General features: G+C 40.8%; 1 protein-coding gene across 18 annotated transcripts in view; it reads right to left on the reverse strand.

Moving 5' to 3' along the window:
* SYNRG (synergin gamma) overlaps nt 1-17,731 on the reverse strand; it is a 92,614-nt gene that overhangs the window by 12,561 nt on the left and 62,322 nt on the right. For 13 of the 18 annotated variants that reach the window (XM_067715287.1, XM_067715286.1, XM_067715291.1 and 10 more), the window contains 5 exons: nt 12,124-12,717; nt 10,613-10,776; nt 9,771-9,824; nt 9,175-9,271; nt 4,821-4,969 (listed from right to left, as the gene is read on the reverse strand). In XM_067715287.1, coding sequence (XP_067571388.1) covers nt 4,821-4,969; nt 9,175-9,271; nt 9,771-9,824; nt 10,613-10,776; nt 12,124-12,717 — 1,058 coding nt within the window. The remainder of the gene's footprint in view (nt 1-4,820; nt 4,970-9,174; nt 9,272-9,770; nt 9,825-10,612; nt 10,777-12,123; nt 12,718-17,731) is intronic. The other 5 variants (XM_067715292.1, XM_067715296.1, XM_067715302.1 and 2 more) reach the window with 2 other exon arrangements.

Consider the following 17,731-nt stretch of genomic DNA (forward strand, 5'->3'; position numbering starts at 1 on the left):
CTAATCAGGGCTTTCCGGGTGGCGCAGTGGTTGGGAGTCCGCCTGCCGATGCAGGGGACGCGGGTTCGTGCCCCGGTCCGGGAGGGTCCCGCGTGCTGCGGAGCGGCTGGGCCCGTGAGCCATGGCCGCTGAGCCTGCGCGTCTGGAGCCTGTGCTCCGCAACGGGAGAGGCCACAACAGTGAGAGGCCCGCGTACCGCAAAAAAAAAAAAAAAAAAAAATTTCCTACTCAATGAATTCCCTAAGAAGTAGTCCAATTTTACCGCATCAACACGATCAGCATTCAAATAAATAAACCAAACCCCATACTGGGTTTATTAGGAGGTAAAAACTGAGATCTTGTCTTAATTTGAATTAACGTTTCCTGCTTAGCTGTGCCTCCTCTATGAATCACTTCACGTTTGTGTTCCGATTTTACTGGAAGCTGGTATAGTTCTCAGTAATTTATATGTTTTCTTTACAGAGCAAAGACTTGCGGTCACTGTCAGTATGCGCTGCCACACGTTTTTTCTCATTTACCATTTCATCTATTTTTTTGCCGCCTGGAAGGATTTCCACTAATCTGTACTTGGAGCTGTGCCATTCAATCTCTACGGAGAGATTTCCCAAGAAACTACTCAATGAAACCTGCTGCTTTCTTTACTGAAAGGATATTTTTGAAGATAATGTAGATTATGTTAGTTTCCTCTTTATGAGAACCCACAAAAGAAGTTTCTTTCTGAGTACCGGAATAATTATGCTTCCTGAGTAGAGGGTTTATTTTTATGTTGTGAACACAGTGAATCATGGAACTGATCACGTCTTCTTTACATCAGTGCCTAGAAAGGGTCAACTGTACAGCTCACCACTAGCAAATGCCAGCACTTTTAAAGCACACATTTTTGGGGAATTCCCTGATGGTCCAGTGGTTAGGACCCTAGGCTTTCACTGCCAAGGTGGGTTCAATCCCCGATCGGGAGCTAAGATCCTGCATGCCTCAAGGCCAAAAAAAAAAAAAAAAGCACATATTTCTGTACACTTCATACCTGGCTTTAACTTATTTCCCTAGTTTCATTTTCCCTTTGTTTTATTTTCCTTACCCATTTATTAAAAATATTTAAACCAGTTATTAAAATAATGAGGTACAAAAATGCTTATCTTGCTTGAAAAAAACTGGAAAGTTCAAAAAAGTATAAAACAAAAGGTACAAAGTCCCACCAAACACTGTGTTAGAACACAAAGGAAAAAAGGACATACACTATAGGATATCACTTACATGTGGAATCTAAAAAATACAAATGAATGTATATAAAAAATAGACTCACAGACATAGAAAACTAACTTATGGCCACCAAAAGGAAGGGGGAAGGCGGAGGGACAAATTAGGGGTATGAGACTAACAGATACAAACTACTACACATAAAATAGATAAGCAACAAGGATTTACTGTATAGCACAGGGAACTATATTCAATATCTTGTAATAACCTATAGTGGAATATAATCTGCAAAGAAACAAAAAAACCCAGATCATTATGCTATACACCTGAAACTAACATAATATTGTAAATCAACTATACTTCAATTAAAAAAATAAATAAAGGACACAGTCCTGCTTTTAAGGAGCTGAGACGCTAGTGGGTAAGAAACAAGCAAACACAATTATCAAGAAGCGTGTAAGTGCCCTGACAGAATGTGCTATGGACACACACAGGAAGGGCATCTAATGCAGACTGAAGGCCTCTTGGAATGAATTCTGGGACAAATGACGCAAAGTCCAGAGGGGAAAGCAGTCTAACAGAGAAAGAGAGGCCAGGGCAGCCCAAGTGATGGAAAAGACCTTACTTACTGAGCTAAGGAGTTTAAACTTGACCCTGAAGACCACAGAGAGTCACTGCAGGATTTTAAATGGGATATCAATGACACAATCAGATTAGCATTTTAGAAAGAGACATCTGAGAGTGGTGTGCAGAACGAATTGATAGTGGATAAAAAAATGAACCAGTAGGGGGCTTCGCTGGCAGTCCAGTGGTTAAGACTCCGTGCTACCAATGCAGAGGGCGCAGGTTTGATCCCTGGTTGGGGAACTAAGATCCCATATGCCTCATGGCCAAAAAAAAACAAAACATAAAACAGAAGCAATATTGTAACAAACTCAATAAAGACTTTAAAAATGATCCGCATCAAAAAAAGTCTTTAAAAAAAAAAAAGAACGCTATGAATTTTTGCCAAACTTGTTAAATTTAACCTCTTGAATTCAGTTTTCTGTAAGTATTTCTTATCACCCAATGAACATAATTTTATCTCTTCTTTTCAAATATTTATAACTTCATTTCTTATTGTATTGGCCACACAGTATTTTAAAAAAATAATTAGGTTATAAATTGAAAAATGGCCAAAGAAAACAAAATAAGAGATTTGGGAAATGATTCAAATGCTTTAAGAACTTAATAGTACAAGCCAGAAGCAACATAACAATGGAGAGAGGATGTGCTTGCCGTTGAAGACAGGTTGCTGGGAGAGCCGGGAGTCCTCCTGACCATCAGTGCAGCGCAGTGAGAACTGGCTGCTCTTTCAGATGGGGCACATGGCAAAATGTAAGGAAAAGAAGAAAGAAAATGGAACAGCATATTTATTCCAGCTGTGGAAGGAAGATAAATTGTGAAATAAAGGATATTATCACAGACAAACTGAATAAGTGTGAATATATAAAAATAAAATAGTTTTGCCCCATGTAATATTTAAAAAAGGGGATGAGGACTTCCCTGGTGGCGCAGTGGTTAAGAATCCGCCTGCCAATGCAGGGGACATGGGTTCGATCCCGGGTCCAGGAAGATCCCACATGCAGCGAAGCAACTAAGCCCGTGCGCCACAACTACTGAGCCTGCACTCTAGAGCCCGCCAGCCACAACTACTGAAGCCTGCGCACATAGAGCCGGTGCTCAGCAACAAGGGAAGCCACCGCAATGAGAAGCCCATGCACCGCAACAAAGAGTAGCCCCTGCTCGCCGCAACTACAGAAAGCCCACGCACAGCAACGAAGATCCAAAATGGCCAAAAATAAATAAAGAAATAAATAATAAAAAATTTTAAAAAAATAAAAAGGGGAAGAAATAGAAGAGGAAAAAAATAACTGATGTAATCTTATGAGCACACACACGTGTGCGAATAAGTCTATTACAAGTATGAAATATGTATGGTCAACACAATATTTCATTGAATATATGGTCAAATGGTCAAAAGAGATAGATGATCGGTTTATACACAAAGGAAATAAAAATAGTAAATTATCATTTGAGACACTGGCTAGCCCCTCAGGAAATGAAAGAAATTAAAAAACACTTTTATGAAATTGTTTAAACACTTGTTAACGTAAGAAACTGACAAAGCTAGAATACAATGTAAAGAAATGTATACTTATGTATTGCTGATAGCACTGTCAACTAGCCCCTAAGCTCCCTGTAAATCCATATAACACATGCAACAACAGCTATATGCAGGCATGCGTGTACATGTGCAGCCATGCACTCTGACCTCTTAAGTCCACTTGGAGAAACTATATCCTCAAAGGGGAAACAGTCATTTGTTTAATGGTATTCAGAGTAAAACTATTCATAACAGGAAAACAATGAAAACAATCCAAGACCCTAAGAAAGTAAACCGGCTAAATGAACCACAGGACAGCAACAAGACGTATCATACAGTCTTTTGTTTGTTTCACTTAGATCTAAAAAAAAAATGTTTTTGAGGTATAGTTGATGTAGAATATTAGTTTCAGGTATGTAACAGTGATTCACAATTTCCAAAGGTTACACTCCATTTATAGTTATTATAAAATATTGGTTATATTACCCATGTTGTACAGTATATCCTTGTAGCTTATTTATTTTATACATAGTAATCTGTACCTTTTACTCCCCTACCCCTACTTCGCCCCTCCCCACTTCCCTCTCCCCACTGGTAACCACTAGTTTAGTTTGTTCTCTGTATCTGTGAGTCTGCTTCTTCTTCTTCTTTTTTTAAAAATATTTATTTGGTTGTGCCGGGTCTTAGTTGCGGCAGGCGGGCTCCTTAGTTGCAGCATGCGTGTGGGATCTAGTTCGCTGACCAGGGATCAAATCCCAGGCCTCCTGCATTGGGAGTGTGGAGTCTTAACCACTGCACCACCAGGGAAGTCCCAAGTCTGCTTCTTTTCTGTTATATTCACTAGTTTGTTGTATTATTTTTTGGATTCCACATATAAATGATATCATACAGCATTTGTCTTTCTCTGTCTGACTTATTTCCCTGAGCATAATGCCCTTGAAGTCCATCCATGTTGTTGCAAAGGGCAAAATTTCATTCGCTTTTATTGCTGAGTAGTATTCCATCTTCTTTACCCATTCCTCTGTTGATGGACATTTAGGTTGCTTCCATGTCTTCACTATTGTAAACAGTGCTGCTATGAACATTGGGGTTCATGTATATTTCTGAATTAGTGTTTTCATAGTACAGTTTTTTAAAAGGACACAAATGAGGACAGAAATAACTAGAAATGCAAAGGGAGAAACTCAAACGAATGCTTTGCAAAACATGCATCTACATATGTGACTTAAGAAGGATGTAGATAGAGAACATTTTCCTACACTCTCATTTTATTTAGGTACAACGGTCCTGGGAGCTATCCAGAAGCCAACCTGGTACTATTCAACTAATGGAACAACCGTTGTCTCCTTCCTTCAACATAACTTGATACAGTAGGCACCTCCATCCTCCAGTAAGTGCCATCACAGGAACATACGCTCGGCTTCACAGCTTAGGTTTCTAGAAGGAAAGCAACTGCTAAATTGTCTAGTGGGCTTACCGTGAGTGTGGCGAGTGACATGAAGCCAATTAGGTTATTCCATACTTTATCGATGTCCTTCAGCAACTGCTGGAGTTTCTCACTGCACACTGCAGTGGCTTTTATCCCCAGCTCCACACGTTTGGTTACCCTGTACACCTCAACAACACCTGACAGGGTGAGAGAGGACAGAGTTAGGTGCTGGAAGCGTACAGAAAGAGTTGAGCAAGACACAACAGCCTTATTGCTGGCTGATATTCTAGGTGGAAACTGGGACTGTATCTGGACAGACATGAACTTACTATTCCTTGGGACCAACCAACTCTTAATGCTGCAGTATAAACTCATTGGTAAGAGCACAGACTCTAGAGCTACACTGCTTGGATTCAAGTCCCAACTCTGCCACTTAACTAACTGTGTAACCTCAGGCAGGTTGCATAACCTCTCTGTGCTTCAGTTTCCTCATCTGTAAAATTGGGATAATAGTAGTACCTCCTCAAAGGATGGTTGAATTAAGGGATTAAATGGGTTAATACTGTAAAAGGCTGAGAACAGTAGGCATTAACCAAGTATTAGCTATTTTTTTTCTGGCTTCTTTATGAGTCCATTTGTTTGAATTTGGGAAATACCATTAAACTCACTGAAAATAGGAATATTAACAGTTTAAAAGAATCGGAATGTCAATATCACTACACAGGCACACCTTGCTTTACTGCACTTCACTTTGCTGTGCTTTCTAGATATGTTTTTTACAAACTGAAGGTTTGTGGCAACTGTGCGTCAAGCCAGTCTATAAGCACCACTTTCCTGACAGCATTTGCTCACTGTGCGTCTCTGTCACATTTTGGTAATCTCACAATATTTCTAACGTTTCCATTGTTATCACATTTGCTATGGTAATCTGTGATCTTTGATGTTACTATTGTAGTTGTTTTAGGGCACCACAAACCACGAAGCATGTGTTCTGACTGCCTCACTGACCTGCTGTTCCTGTCCATCTCCTCCACAGGCCTCCCTCTTCCCTGAGACACAACAATATTGAAATGAGGCCAATTAATAACCCTACAATGGCCTCTAAGTGTTCATTGAAGAGTCTCACGTCTCTCACTTCAAATCAGAAAATATAAATGATTAAGCTTAGTGAGGAAGGCATGTCAAAAGCCAAGATGGGCCAAAAACTAGGCCTCTTGTGCCAGACAGTTAGCCAACTTTCGAATGCAAAGGAAAAGTTCTTGAAAGAAATCAAAAGGGCTACTCTAGTGAAAATAAGAATGATAAGAAAGCAAAACAGCCTTATTGCTGATATGGAGAAAGTTTTAGTGGTCTGGAGAGAAGATCAAAGCAGCCACAACATTCCCTTAAGCCAAAGCCTAATCCAAAGCACGGCCGTAACTCTCTTCAATTCTGTGGAGGCTGAGAGAGGTGAGGAAGCTGCAGAAGAAAAGAGTGTGAAGCCATCAGAGGCTGGTTCATGAAGGTTAAGGAAAGAAGCCATCTGCATAACCTAAAGTGCAAGGTGAAGAGCAAGTGCTGATGGAGAAGCTGCGGCAAGTCACCCGGAAGCTCTAGCTCAGATCATTAACAAAGGTGGCTACATTCAACGACAGACTTTCAGTGTAGGTGAAACCACTTTCAATTGGAAGATGCCATCTAGGACTTTCGTAGCTAGTGAAGAGACGTCGATGCCTGGCTTCAAAGCCTCCAAGGACAGGCTGACTTTCTTGGTAGGAGCTAATGCAGCTGGTGACTTTTAGTTGAAGCCAATGCTCATTTACTATTCCAGAAATCCTAGGGCCATTACGAATTATGCTACATCTACTGTGCCTGTGCTCTCTCTATAAATGGTACAATAAAGCCTGGATGACACACATCTGTTTACAACACGGTTTACTGAATATTTTAAGCCCACTGTTGAGGCCTAATGCTCAGAAAAAAGGATTCCTTTCAAAATATGGGTGCTCAGTGACATTGCACCTGGTCACCCAAGAACTCTGATAAAGATACACAACAAGATTAATGTTTTCATGCCTGCTAAACACAGAACATCCATTCTGCAGCCCATGGATCAAGGAATAATTTCAACTTTCAAGCCTCAGTCTTTAGGAAATACATTTTGTGAGGCTGTAGCTGCCACAGATGGTAACTCCTCTGATGGAGCTGGGCAAAGCCAATTGAAAACCTTCTGGAAAGGATTCACCATTCTAGATGCCATTAAGAACATGTGTGATTCACGGGAAGAGGTCACAATATCAACATTAACAGGAATTTGGAAGAAGTTGATTCCAATCCTCAGGGGTGACTTTGAGGGGTTCAAGACTTCAGTGGAGGAAGTAACTGCAGACGTGGTGGGAAGAGCAAGGGAATTAGAATTAGAAGGGGAGCCTGAAGATGTGACTGAATTGCTACAGTCTCATGATAAAACTTAACAATGAGGTATTGCTTCTTATGGATGAGCAAAGAAAAGTGGTTTCTTATGGTCGAATCTACTCCTGGTGAAGACTGTTAAAATGACAACAAAGAATTTAGGATATTACATAAATTTAGTTGATAAAGCAGCAGCAGGTTCTGAGAAGACTGACTCCAACACGAAAAGAAGTTCTCTGCTGGGCAAAATGCTTTCAAACAGCATTTTATAGTATATGGAAACGGTTCATGAAAGGAAGAGTCTATCGGTGCAGCAAACCTCACCGTCATCTTACGCCCCCTCCCCCCAGCCTTCAGCGACCACCCTGATCAGTGAGCAGCCATCAACGTGGAGGCAAGAGCCTCCCCACCAGCAGAAAGATTATGACTCACGGAAGACTCAGATGATGGTTAGCAGTTTTTAGCAATAAAGTATTTTTAAATTAAGGTATGTACATTGTTTTTTTAGACATGATGCTACTGCACACTTAACAGACTACAGTAATAGTGTAAATATAATTTTTCTATGCACTGGGAAATCAAAAAATTCATGTGACTCGCTTTATTGAGATATATGCTTTTTTGAGATACATGCTTTATTGCGGTGGTCTGGAACCAAACCCGTGATATCTCCAAGGTCTGCCTGTAATTAAGAAGTATGTCACTCCTCTGAATGCCCAAAGATCTACAAAGTCTGTGGCTTCATGTATCTTTTATACACTTAACAGGACACAGAATGGTTCTTCTCCTGTGGTCGCTGAATTATGGCTGAATTCTTTCAGCAAGGATGAGGGTGCCAAGGTCTCCACATTCTAAGGACAGCTGCCAGACGTACCCCCAACCCCTCCACCAGCCGCTATAAGAGAGGACTGGAAGAATTCCAGGGGGTCTTCAGTGGTACATGCTCAGCCTCTGTACAGCAGCACAGCTTGTCCTTCCTCCCCCAGGGGAAGGGCAGGAATCACAGCCCACTCTAAGCCAAGTGAGGGGGCTTCTCAGATGGTCTTCCACACTAGAAAGCTGGTAGAAGGAAGGACAGGCACCCCATTACCCGGTGAACATCTGTTTATGCAGCAGAACTGTGCCTGTCTGGGCAGGACAGCGGAACCAGAGCAAGGTGGCAGGAGGAAGGAGAGCTCACATCCCTTCGTAGCCACTCATGCAGCAAGTATTTGCGAGTGACCATTATGTGCCCGGCCCTAGTCTAGGTGCTGAAGACCCAGCAGTGAGCAAAACGGACCCAAATCCTTTCCTTCTTGGAGGTTCGTTCTAGTGGAGGGAGACAGATAATAAGAACAGTAAGTAAAGCATTTAAGATATTAAAGGTGACAGGGCTAGGGAGAAAATCAAGCGGGGAAAGAGACGGGAAGTGCCAGGGTGGGGAGGCACGACATGGCATTGAGTAAGACAGGCCAGGAAGACCTCACTTAGAAGGTGACATTTGAGTAAAGATCTGAAAAAGACTAGGGTCCAGTGCATGTGGCTCTGGCCACGGGACAAGCCTGAGCCTGGGGAGGAGAGGACCACTGAAATGGACTGGGATTGAGATTTCATGTTGGACTGGCATGTCTGATAGCTGAAGGTGGCCAGGAAGTTAAGGAATCTGTGATGTCGGTGAGAGGTAGAAAGGAAGAATTCAACACAGCATGGTAAGAATTGATTGGAGACCCAGTGATTTAATTTTCTTTTTTAAACCAATAATTTAATTTTAATGGCTCATCTAGTTCAGACTCTTTGATAAACCAGTAATTTTACACTGTGTATAACAAGGACTGGGAAACCTGGCCAAAGAGACCCGAAGTCAAATGGTTGTTCCTGTCCGGGACTTAAGTGTCTTCTCTACAAATGCAGATGCTACTTAGTGAAGTCATATGTGGCTTGAGAGATCTAGATTAAGCTATGTAACATAGGGACAACTGAAAAGACTGCAAAGTGTCATGATTTTGGATAAGCAAAATATAAAAGCACATACCTAATAAGTATTCCATGCCTTGAGCTGACTGAATTACTTCTGTGCACACAGAACTACTACTGATTCCATTTAAGGTATCATTGGCCTTCTTAATGACCTACAAAGAAATGAAATCACATCACCTTATGTAATCAGGAAAAGTCATTACAAATCAATTTACTATCAGTAGAAAACCCAACAGAGAGCCAGGAGGTGTGGAAACACATGACTGATTGATGTATATAGAGGACTATGCTGAAACAAATCTGAGAATTTAATTTTGACACTGAAGAACCAATCCTTCATTTTTTTTGGAAGAGGAAAAATAGAGGTTCTTTAGCTTAAATATTATTTTAACTTGGGCAGAGATAATGATACCATTTTGTTATGTCTTAAACACAGTGACAGAAGAGGGCACGGTAGTTGAGTGAGCTGTGTCTACTATCATAGATGGGAAAGAAGCCTTGCTTAAGATGTGTGACTTTCCACACAGCTTCTCTTTGCGCAAGGCCATCGAGGCAGAGCTCTGCGAGTCTATCCAAATGAACCCAGAAGGCAAGATATGTACACAAGGGGCATTTCCGTACATGTGAACATCACGAAAGTGACAGACTCACCTCTAGGGCACTCCCTAGGCACCGCTGCCATTCATATGCATATCTCTCATTCTCCTGTGAATTTTATAAAAAGAACTGGGTCAAACCAGCAAGCCTGGAATCCTATTTGTTACTTCTGTCAATTCAGAGTACTGAAGACTTTCCTGTGCATGAAAATCACTCTAGTCCAAGCGCAACTTATCTTTTTGAACCCACTAGTGACAATTTTTAATTCCTGATAAATGTAACTTCCAAGCACACGACTTGTAAATCTGAGGGAAATGTTTCTTCGTTGATTCCCTTTGTAAATGTTGCCTCATTTGTTCCACAGCGGAAGCTTCTTTAAAGGCACTCACCATATAGGTGTCTAGTACAAGGGCCAGTATCAAACCACGGCTTCCGGCGCCATGGCTTCCTGAGTGTGCGTGTGCGCGTGTGTGCCAGGGAGGGACGAGGAGCGCTAAGAGTGTTGGCTGGAGGAGGAAGGCAGCATGGGACTACGGCGCTGTGAACAGGAGCAGTGAGAGGACCCAGGACATCTGCCCTTTCTCCTCTATTTTGAGGCTTTACCATTCACTAAGATGATAAAGTCTACGTGCTCAAAAAGAACCCCGTGAAACACCTGCCTGCCTGTGAGGTCCCAGGAATAGTTCCAGTTTTAGGGTCACTGACTACTTTCAGTGATGCCACATCTGGGAGGTACTTTCACCTGGGGCTAACGTCACCATTCTCTCACTGTAATTACGTATTTTACGTCTGGTGCTTTGTGACGCTCTGCCCCTGATTCCCCAAGTGAAAGCCGCAAGCGCTTTTTCTCAGGGCCCTCAGGGGCTCAGCCCCCTGCGGACGAGGAGCCCGCTCACCTCCACCTCTCCTGTCAGGTCTTTGTACTTGTCACGGATGACGGGCAGGGCGGGCTTCTCGCTCAGTGTGTTGGAGCGGTCTCTGAAAGGCTGCTCCAGGGCCGGAGAAGGAGAAGAACGGCTTATTTCTTTATCACCAAGGCTCAGACTCCGCTTGTGCGATCCTGGGGGAAGTGGATGGCACAAAGGTTCTGATTACTCAGCTTAGTGCAAGCAGAGGCTCTTCCTTGCTAACACGACCCTCTTTTCTTAGACGTTTGTGTCAGGAGGCGTTCACACCCCTCATTCAGCCTGTCTGGCAAGCTACATGTTGAACGCTTTCATTTGTTCTCTCTTGCTTGAGTTCCTTGCCTTTAATTTTCTCCATTACGCTTCTCCGATCTATCATAATTCTTCCATAATTCTAAGTGCGGAATCACTGGAGTCTGGAGGGCTAAAGGGTCCTTCTAAGTATCAGTGCATAAGAGGTGTGTTGCTTCTCCAGCCATCAGTTAGGGATTTGTACCGACTTCCTCCATCTCTCCCAATCTAATGGAAATCAACGAGCCCTTCTGTCAGGATGCGATTAAAGCAAAAGAGGCAAACTTAAATGCCTTCAGAGGACAGGCAAGCAAAGTAAATGACTGAAGAAGGTCAGCTGGAGATGGAAGTGGTGGGGACTGCGACACTGGGGGGAGCACACCTCAGCTGTCAGAGGGGGATGTTGCTACTCAGCTCCAGCTGCCTGTCAAGAGGTGGGAATGTAGGCCTAGTACTGCCAGATGCTACAACTTTTCAAGAAAAGCTAGAGGGACTTCCCTAGTGGTCCAGTGCTTAAGACTCCATGCTCCCAATGCAGGGGGCTCGGGTTCGATCCCCGGTCAGGGAACTAAGATCCCACATGCTGCAACTAAGCCCGCGCACTCTAGGGCCTGTGCACGGCAACTTGAGAGCCACAATGAAGACCTAGCGCAGCCAAAAATAATTAATTAAAAAAAAATAAGCTTACAAAAAAAAAAAGAAGAAAGAAAAGCTAGAAATCCAGATTGTGAAGTGTCATGATTTCTATGTATCTGCAGCTGCTTCACATATTAGAAAACCTTCCATGTGGGTCAATCAAAGCAGGTCTGCAGGCTGGATCCAGATCCACAGCTACCACGTTGCAGCCTCTGGATGAAAAGATATAGTCCATAGCCAGCGGACAAGAGCAGAACTAACTTGCCCACAAGGGGATCAAACCATTTCTCTGTCTTTTAACACGGCACACCTCTACCCCAAACAAGCGAATGAACAACAGACTGGGGGCTATGCTTATTTTTAGCCCCAAAAGCAGTTATCTGAGGGATACTGGTTTAACTTCAGTTCAGTCTCAGGAAAACCTTCTTTTATAGCTATCTGTCATAGACTCTGATTTTAAACACTGGAAAATCTATTCCTGCTAGCCCAGGGACTAACTTCTTATTCTAAGAAAGAACATCTAACACTGCAGTGGAAGAAACCATGACGTAAAATCTATGTTGGAAGCCACTCACCTTGAACGGAAAGGTCAAAGGTTGCCAGCTCACTTTTGATCATCTCTTCACTGGATTTCATTTTGCCTTGTGAATTGGCCACTAAAAAGTCAAATTTGCTGATTTTGGGCTTTTCACTTTGAAACTCTCCAAAGTCATCTGCACATTCTTTGGGGGTGTCGTGAGAAGCGCTGCTGGGGGCTGGGCTTGGGCACGTGGCCTCTTGGCTCCGTTCAGCCGCAGGCAGGTCCTGTCTGGCGAAATCCCTGTAGTCCTCGCTTTTATATTCCTTTTGCTCGCTGGCCTGTGGGATCACATCTTTAAAATTGGCAAAAGCCGGAAAGGTCGTCTCTGGAAGAGCATCCTCGCTTGTGAGGGTTGTGACTTTGGAGAGAGGTGTCATGGTGAGGTTTTCGGTACTGCCAAATGAAGTCTCTTTCTTTTGAAGAGCTGAGGCAGCTGAGGAGGCCCTGCTTCCTGCTGAGAGGACAAATGGAGAGAGTTTTCTGCCCTGAGAGGCATCATCCCTGTCTGACCAGTCATAGCTCGTAAGTGTGCTCACTGCAAAATTGCTACTGTAGGTTCCAAAAGCAGCACATTTTAAGTCCTCTACATCTGAAAGGGAAATAAGACCCCACAATTAGAGGCAAGCTCACCATTTAGGCAAAATGCCCTAAGCTCTGCAGAAGCCAAATGTCTAGCACTTTTGATTCATTTTATGCGATGCTGGAGTTAACTAAATTTAGAGCTTGTACTAAAATTAAAGAAGCTGGGCTGTAAAATCTGATCTTGAAAAACCCACATTAGCCTTGAGTTGGCATTTATATTTCGTAACAAAGAGCCATCTTCTTTGGATAGTACAATTCTTAAAAAAAAGATAGGAGGTTCATCCACCAATGTATATACAGTTTGATATAAGAATACGGTCATTTAATAAAATGTCCGTTCACTTATGGACTTTAAAATGTATTTACAATATTCCCTGCCTAAAACAAGTCTCTTTCGTTTTGACTTTGCTGGAAAATGTTCCTTTATAACACGGCCATATGAAATGTACACGACAAACTAATTAGAAATTGACAATATCCCAAAACTAAAGTAAAAATAATGTTATTTAACTTTTAAGCAGTTATTAGGAGTTTCTGTCTAGGCAAGGCCACATATGAGATTTTAATTGAGCAGTTACTTACCTAGTTGTTATTTTGGTCAATATGGACGTCATATTGCTGTGATGGAGTATGAGGAAAGAAAAATCAGTCTAAACTACTTTAATCACTAAAAAAATAGAATCAAAGGTCTGGGTCCTCTTGGGCTCCTGTTTCTCCTTCAACTATGTGTAACCCCCTCATTTAAAAAAAAAAAGGAAAAGAAAAGAAATGCTGCAGCAGAAGACTCATTTTACATGCTTAATATATCTTTAAATAATTTAAGAGGTGGCACAAAACAGCAGAAAGAATGTAGGTTTTTGATTCAGAGAGACCTGGGTTCAACTCCCACCTCTGCCACCTACCACTTGTGTGACACTAGGCAAGCTATTTAACATCTCTTAACCTCGGTTTGCTTATCTGTAAAAAGAGAAGACCATGCACTTGGAAGGGCTGTGTTATGACATTAACGATAACAAGTGTAAAGGGCCCAGCCCAGGGCCTGGTGAGCAACACAGCAATTACTATACAGCATAGTTGCCACCAGCCTCAATGTGGTATTTAGTTGCCTGCCTTAGGGCCTAAAATAGAATTGTTTCAAAGAAAAAATGAAAAGTCAACCCATCCCTTTAGTGGTCTTAGTAGGGAAAATTTCTTGCTCATTTTCATAAAGCAAAACCAGCTGACGCTGAGTAACACTGGTGTGGAGAAGCAACTTTCCAGCAGTGCTGTCCATTCAGTCTGGCTGAGAGGTGTTTGGTCTCATTTTGGTCATTGTACACCAGGTAAGAAGGCCAAATGCAAGACTCCCTCTCTGACAACCACAAACATGGATTAAAGGAAAATGCTCAAAAGTTCTGTGACCCAGATTTTCGTAACTCAGTCAACAGGTAAAGCAACACTGGGCTTCTTCATCTCTCTTACACGGCAATGTTGCATAGTTTATGAGAAGGAAGGGATTCCTGACATCGCTCCTCTAACAGTGCACCCCAAATAGCTCTCTCTCTCTCAACCCTATTAGGAAAAGGGCACTAACTGAATAATAAAAAAAATGGAAAACCCGAGATTTACAGAGAGGCCAACCAGTGAAAAGCAGGTAACTGCCACAGAACAGCAGTATATTTTAAAATTCCGTAGTGCAAATGGTACCCTTCAAATTTAGCTTATTAAACAGGAGGGAAAAAAAGATTCAGGTGAAAAATGTACAGTTTAGAATGAATGAAACAAGACTTTAGGCAGAACACCCTCTTAGTCTCTGGCTGTAGTGTTTATCTTCCCCACTATTTAAAGGGATCAGAAGGTGCCCTGACTCAAATGAAGTGAAATTCTATCAGGAGGCTGATGCAGTTAAACACAAGATGAGTGAGTCTTCAAGGGGTACATTCAGAAGAATGTGTCAGAACATGAATTTTTTATTATTACATCCTACCAGAAAGCTCTTTGAAGAAGCTGTATTGTGAACTACTCCCAGAATCTCATCTACTAAAAAGGGTAGCAATTTTCCTAGAGACCAAAGATAAATTTAATAAAAAGTCAAGCTCTTGTTCAAGCATTACAACTAAATTGCTATGGTAATAAAAAAGACCCTTTTGTGCAATTATGCAGCAAGAAAAAACAAGTTTTCTTTTTTTTTTTTTTAAAAAACAGAAATGATTGTAATATAATCAGGCAAAAGGCATTATAAGCAATAAGGGAATACCTCAGTTGAAGACCTTTTAAGTATTTTTTATAACACTATAGGTCTTCAAGAAACGTTTCTTTTATTAAGAATGATAAACATAACATTTTGCCTTTTGGAACAACTCACAGAAATGACCAAATGAAAGATTAAAAAAGAAAAATTTTATATTTTATAAGATAATGAAGAGTAATGATACTGGATATATGAAAGTCAAGCCTCAAGGCTGATTTTTTAAATTTTACTTTTGCTTATTTACTAGCTATATAGTGTAAAAAAACAATTTACTGAAGTGCAATTCATTTGAACACATAAGGAAGTACTGCTACTACATAAGGAACGTGAGAACACTGTATTCCTAAACCTTAGCATTTATAAGCAATATAAAAATACAGTTTTATTTCCTAGCATGGTGAATATTAGTTAACTGTTTTTTTTTTTTTAAGTAAACCTTTTTTTTAGAAAAACGTGGTAAATCAGCTCACTGAGGGTAGATTAAACCAAGAAAATTCCTTATTTCCCATGTTAACAGTTCTATGTTTTCTAAGCAGTCAAATGATATGTATTATTGTACGATGGTCTTAAAAATAGTAAAGATTCTATAAGAACCACAACATGAGTGATGGAAAAAATAATACGGAATAACCCACATTTTATTTTGCAATCACTGAAATTACTGTAGGTGGGTTTTCAATTTGATAGCTGAATTCTGAAAATTGCAAGAGAAAAAGGAAAAGAAAACAGAATGAATGCAATAAAAGGAACAGAGAATCACTGCTGTATTTCTGATTCTACTGGAAAACTCTTAGGCTGTGCTAGGTTGAACTGCAATTGCACACAGATAATGCACCAAATTGTGTGCTTTAATATATGTATTTGTTTGCAACCAGGAATGTCCTGTTACTAAGGCCAAAGGAATAAACTATACAATCTGTTTTCCACCATGGGTCTCAAATTAAGACATGGATTTCTTGCTTACACTGGCAAGTAACCCCATCAGTCTCTTCCATAACCTCTATTCATGTCCCTTCTGCACGGATGTTGTACGTGAAAACAAGGTATTTCTTGGAACAAAGAATGTGAGCTGCTGCTACAGGACACAGAAGGCCATACCGATTCCCATGGATCTTTTCTAAAGCTGTAAGCATATGTGCCCAGGTGATTAAGAGTTACTGGCTTTTGAGAAAGGCGTTTAGAAAAAGAAAAGAGATACATGTGCAAATTCCGCTGTTCCCTAGTGTTTTATATAGCAGTTAAATTGTTCATTGGTCTAAGGAATAAACAGCTTTTAATTTCCAATACTGATTGAATCCAAACTCTGTTCTACCAAAGCAAATCATGAAATATTTATACACTTAAACTTCTTTCCATTCCTGGCCTTATTCTACCTTCTGAAGTCAGTCATATTTACATTCTCTATTAACTACAGAACCTGGCCCGACTGTGTCCTCTAAGTATCAAACACCCTGACAGGTGTTGGTGAAGAAAACAGGAATGAAAGTGATCATAGTGTAAGAATGACAGGCCATAAAATGTTGCTGTATAATCGCCTTCCAGTGTTTCCTAATCTGCATAGAAACCTCCCATCCTTCATGTGTACTTACTCATATAAATCTATAGTTTAAATGTTATCAGGCTATCAGTAAGCACCTGCAGGTTTCCAGGTCAGTGCTTTAAGTTCAATAAAGAAAAGTGGCAATCCTGTGGATATTTTCAGTCCAGAGGAGGCTGGAAGGCCACAGAATGGTGCCAAAACATACAGTGGGACATGGTCATCGTTAAAAATCCCACAGAAAAAAATCAAATGAGCACAGAAGATGGCAATTACAACTAGAGCCTTTTGACCATGCAAGGGAGAGGGGAACACCCAGAAGACCATACTATGCATATGACCCTATATAGCTAATGGGCCAACATTTTCCAAAACAACCTATGAAAAGCATTCAACTGATGGAAAAACAAAGCTGGAAAGAGCTCTTTAAATATTAAATTGGTTTGATTCTTTGAGTTATTTTAGGATTTAGCCCAGCTTCTTTGATATTGCCAGAATCCCCTTCATGTTCATTAGCTACTTTTAAAAATCAGCAGGGATTTTAATGTGAAAAACAGAGTGACTGTAAGATATAAATACATTTGTATAATTTCTCAGGCACTGATGTGTGAAGTCAGGCACTAACCACATCTTACTTTACTTGGCCCTGGGGTAAACAAAATGGTGTTTTTTGATTTGTTGGAACTTACAGAATACAGCCTTCAAGTCTTTACTGAAAGTTTATATTGTTATATGTATTATCAAAACTTCCTCCCTAAAAAGTAATATTACTCTGGACACATTAATTGCTCAATTTGTGAATGTGATTATGTTTTATGCACAGGTATATTCATTTTCTGGAGCCTGCTTAAATGCAGAAAGGAGTTAAAATAAAGCAGTCCCAGATGGACCAATACAGCACTAAATAATTCCACTGACAGAGGAATTCCTTAGCCAAAGCCATCATGAGACTGGCACCAGAACATTCTAAAAGAAAGGCAACTGGTATTTTCACTAGATGGAGGCTACACCAAAAGCTCTTTCTTCCAAATTAGTTAATACACATCATAATTAAAACATAGTATGATTATACAAGGTTTCGCAAACCAAGTATTATTCACTTTCTAAAGAATTATGCTCTGGAAAACACGGTATTTTGAATGGCAGACCCAGCTTTTCTTAGTGTTAATCTAAATCCCAATATGCAACTTTTCTTTTTTCTCAAATGGCATAGTTCAAATACTGTAAGTAATCTCTCAGGAATCCTATTCAAAA

The sequence above is a fragment of the Pseudorca crassidens genome, chromosome 19 (assembly GCF_039906515.1).
Source record: "Pseudorca crassidens isolate mPseCra1 chromosome 19, mPseCra1.hap1, whole genome shotgun sequence".
Taxonomy (NCBI): Eukaryota; Metazoa; Chordata; class Mammalia; order Artiodactyla; family Delphinidae; genus Pseudorca; species Pseudorca crassidens.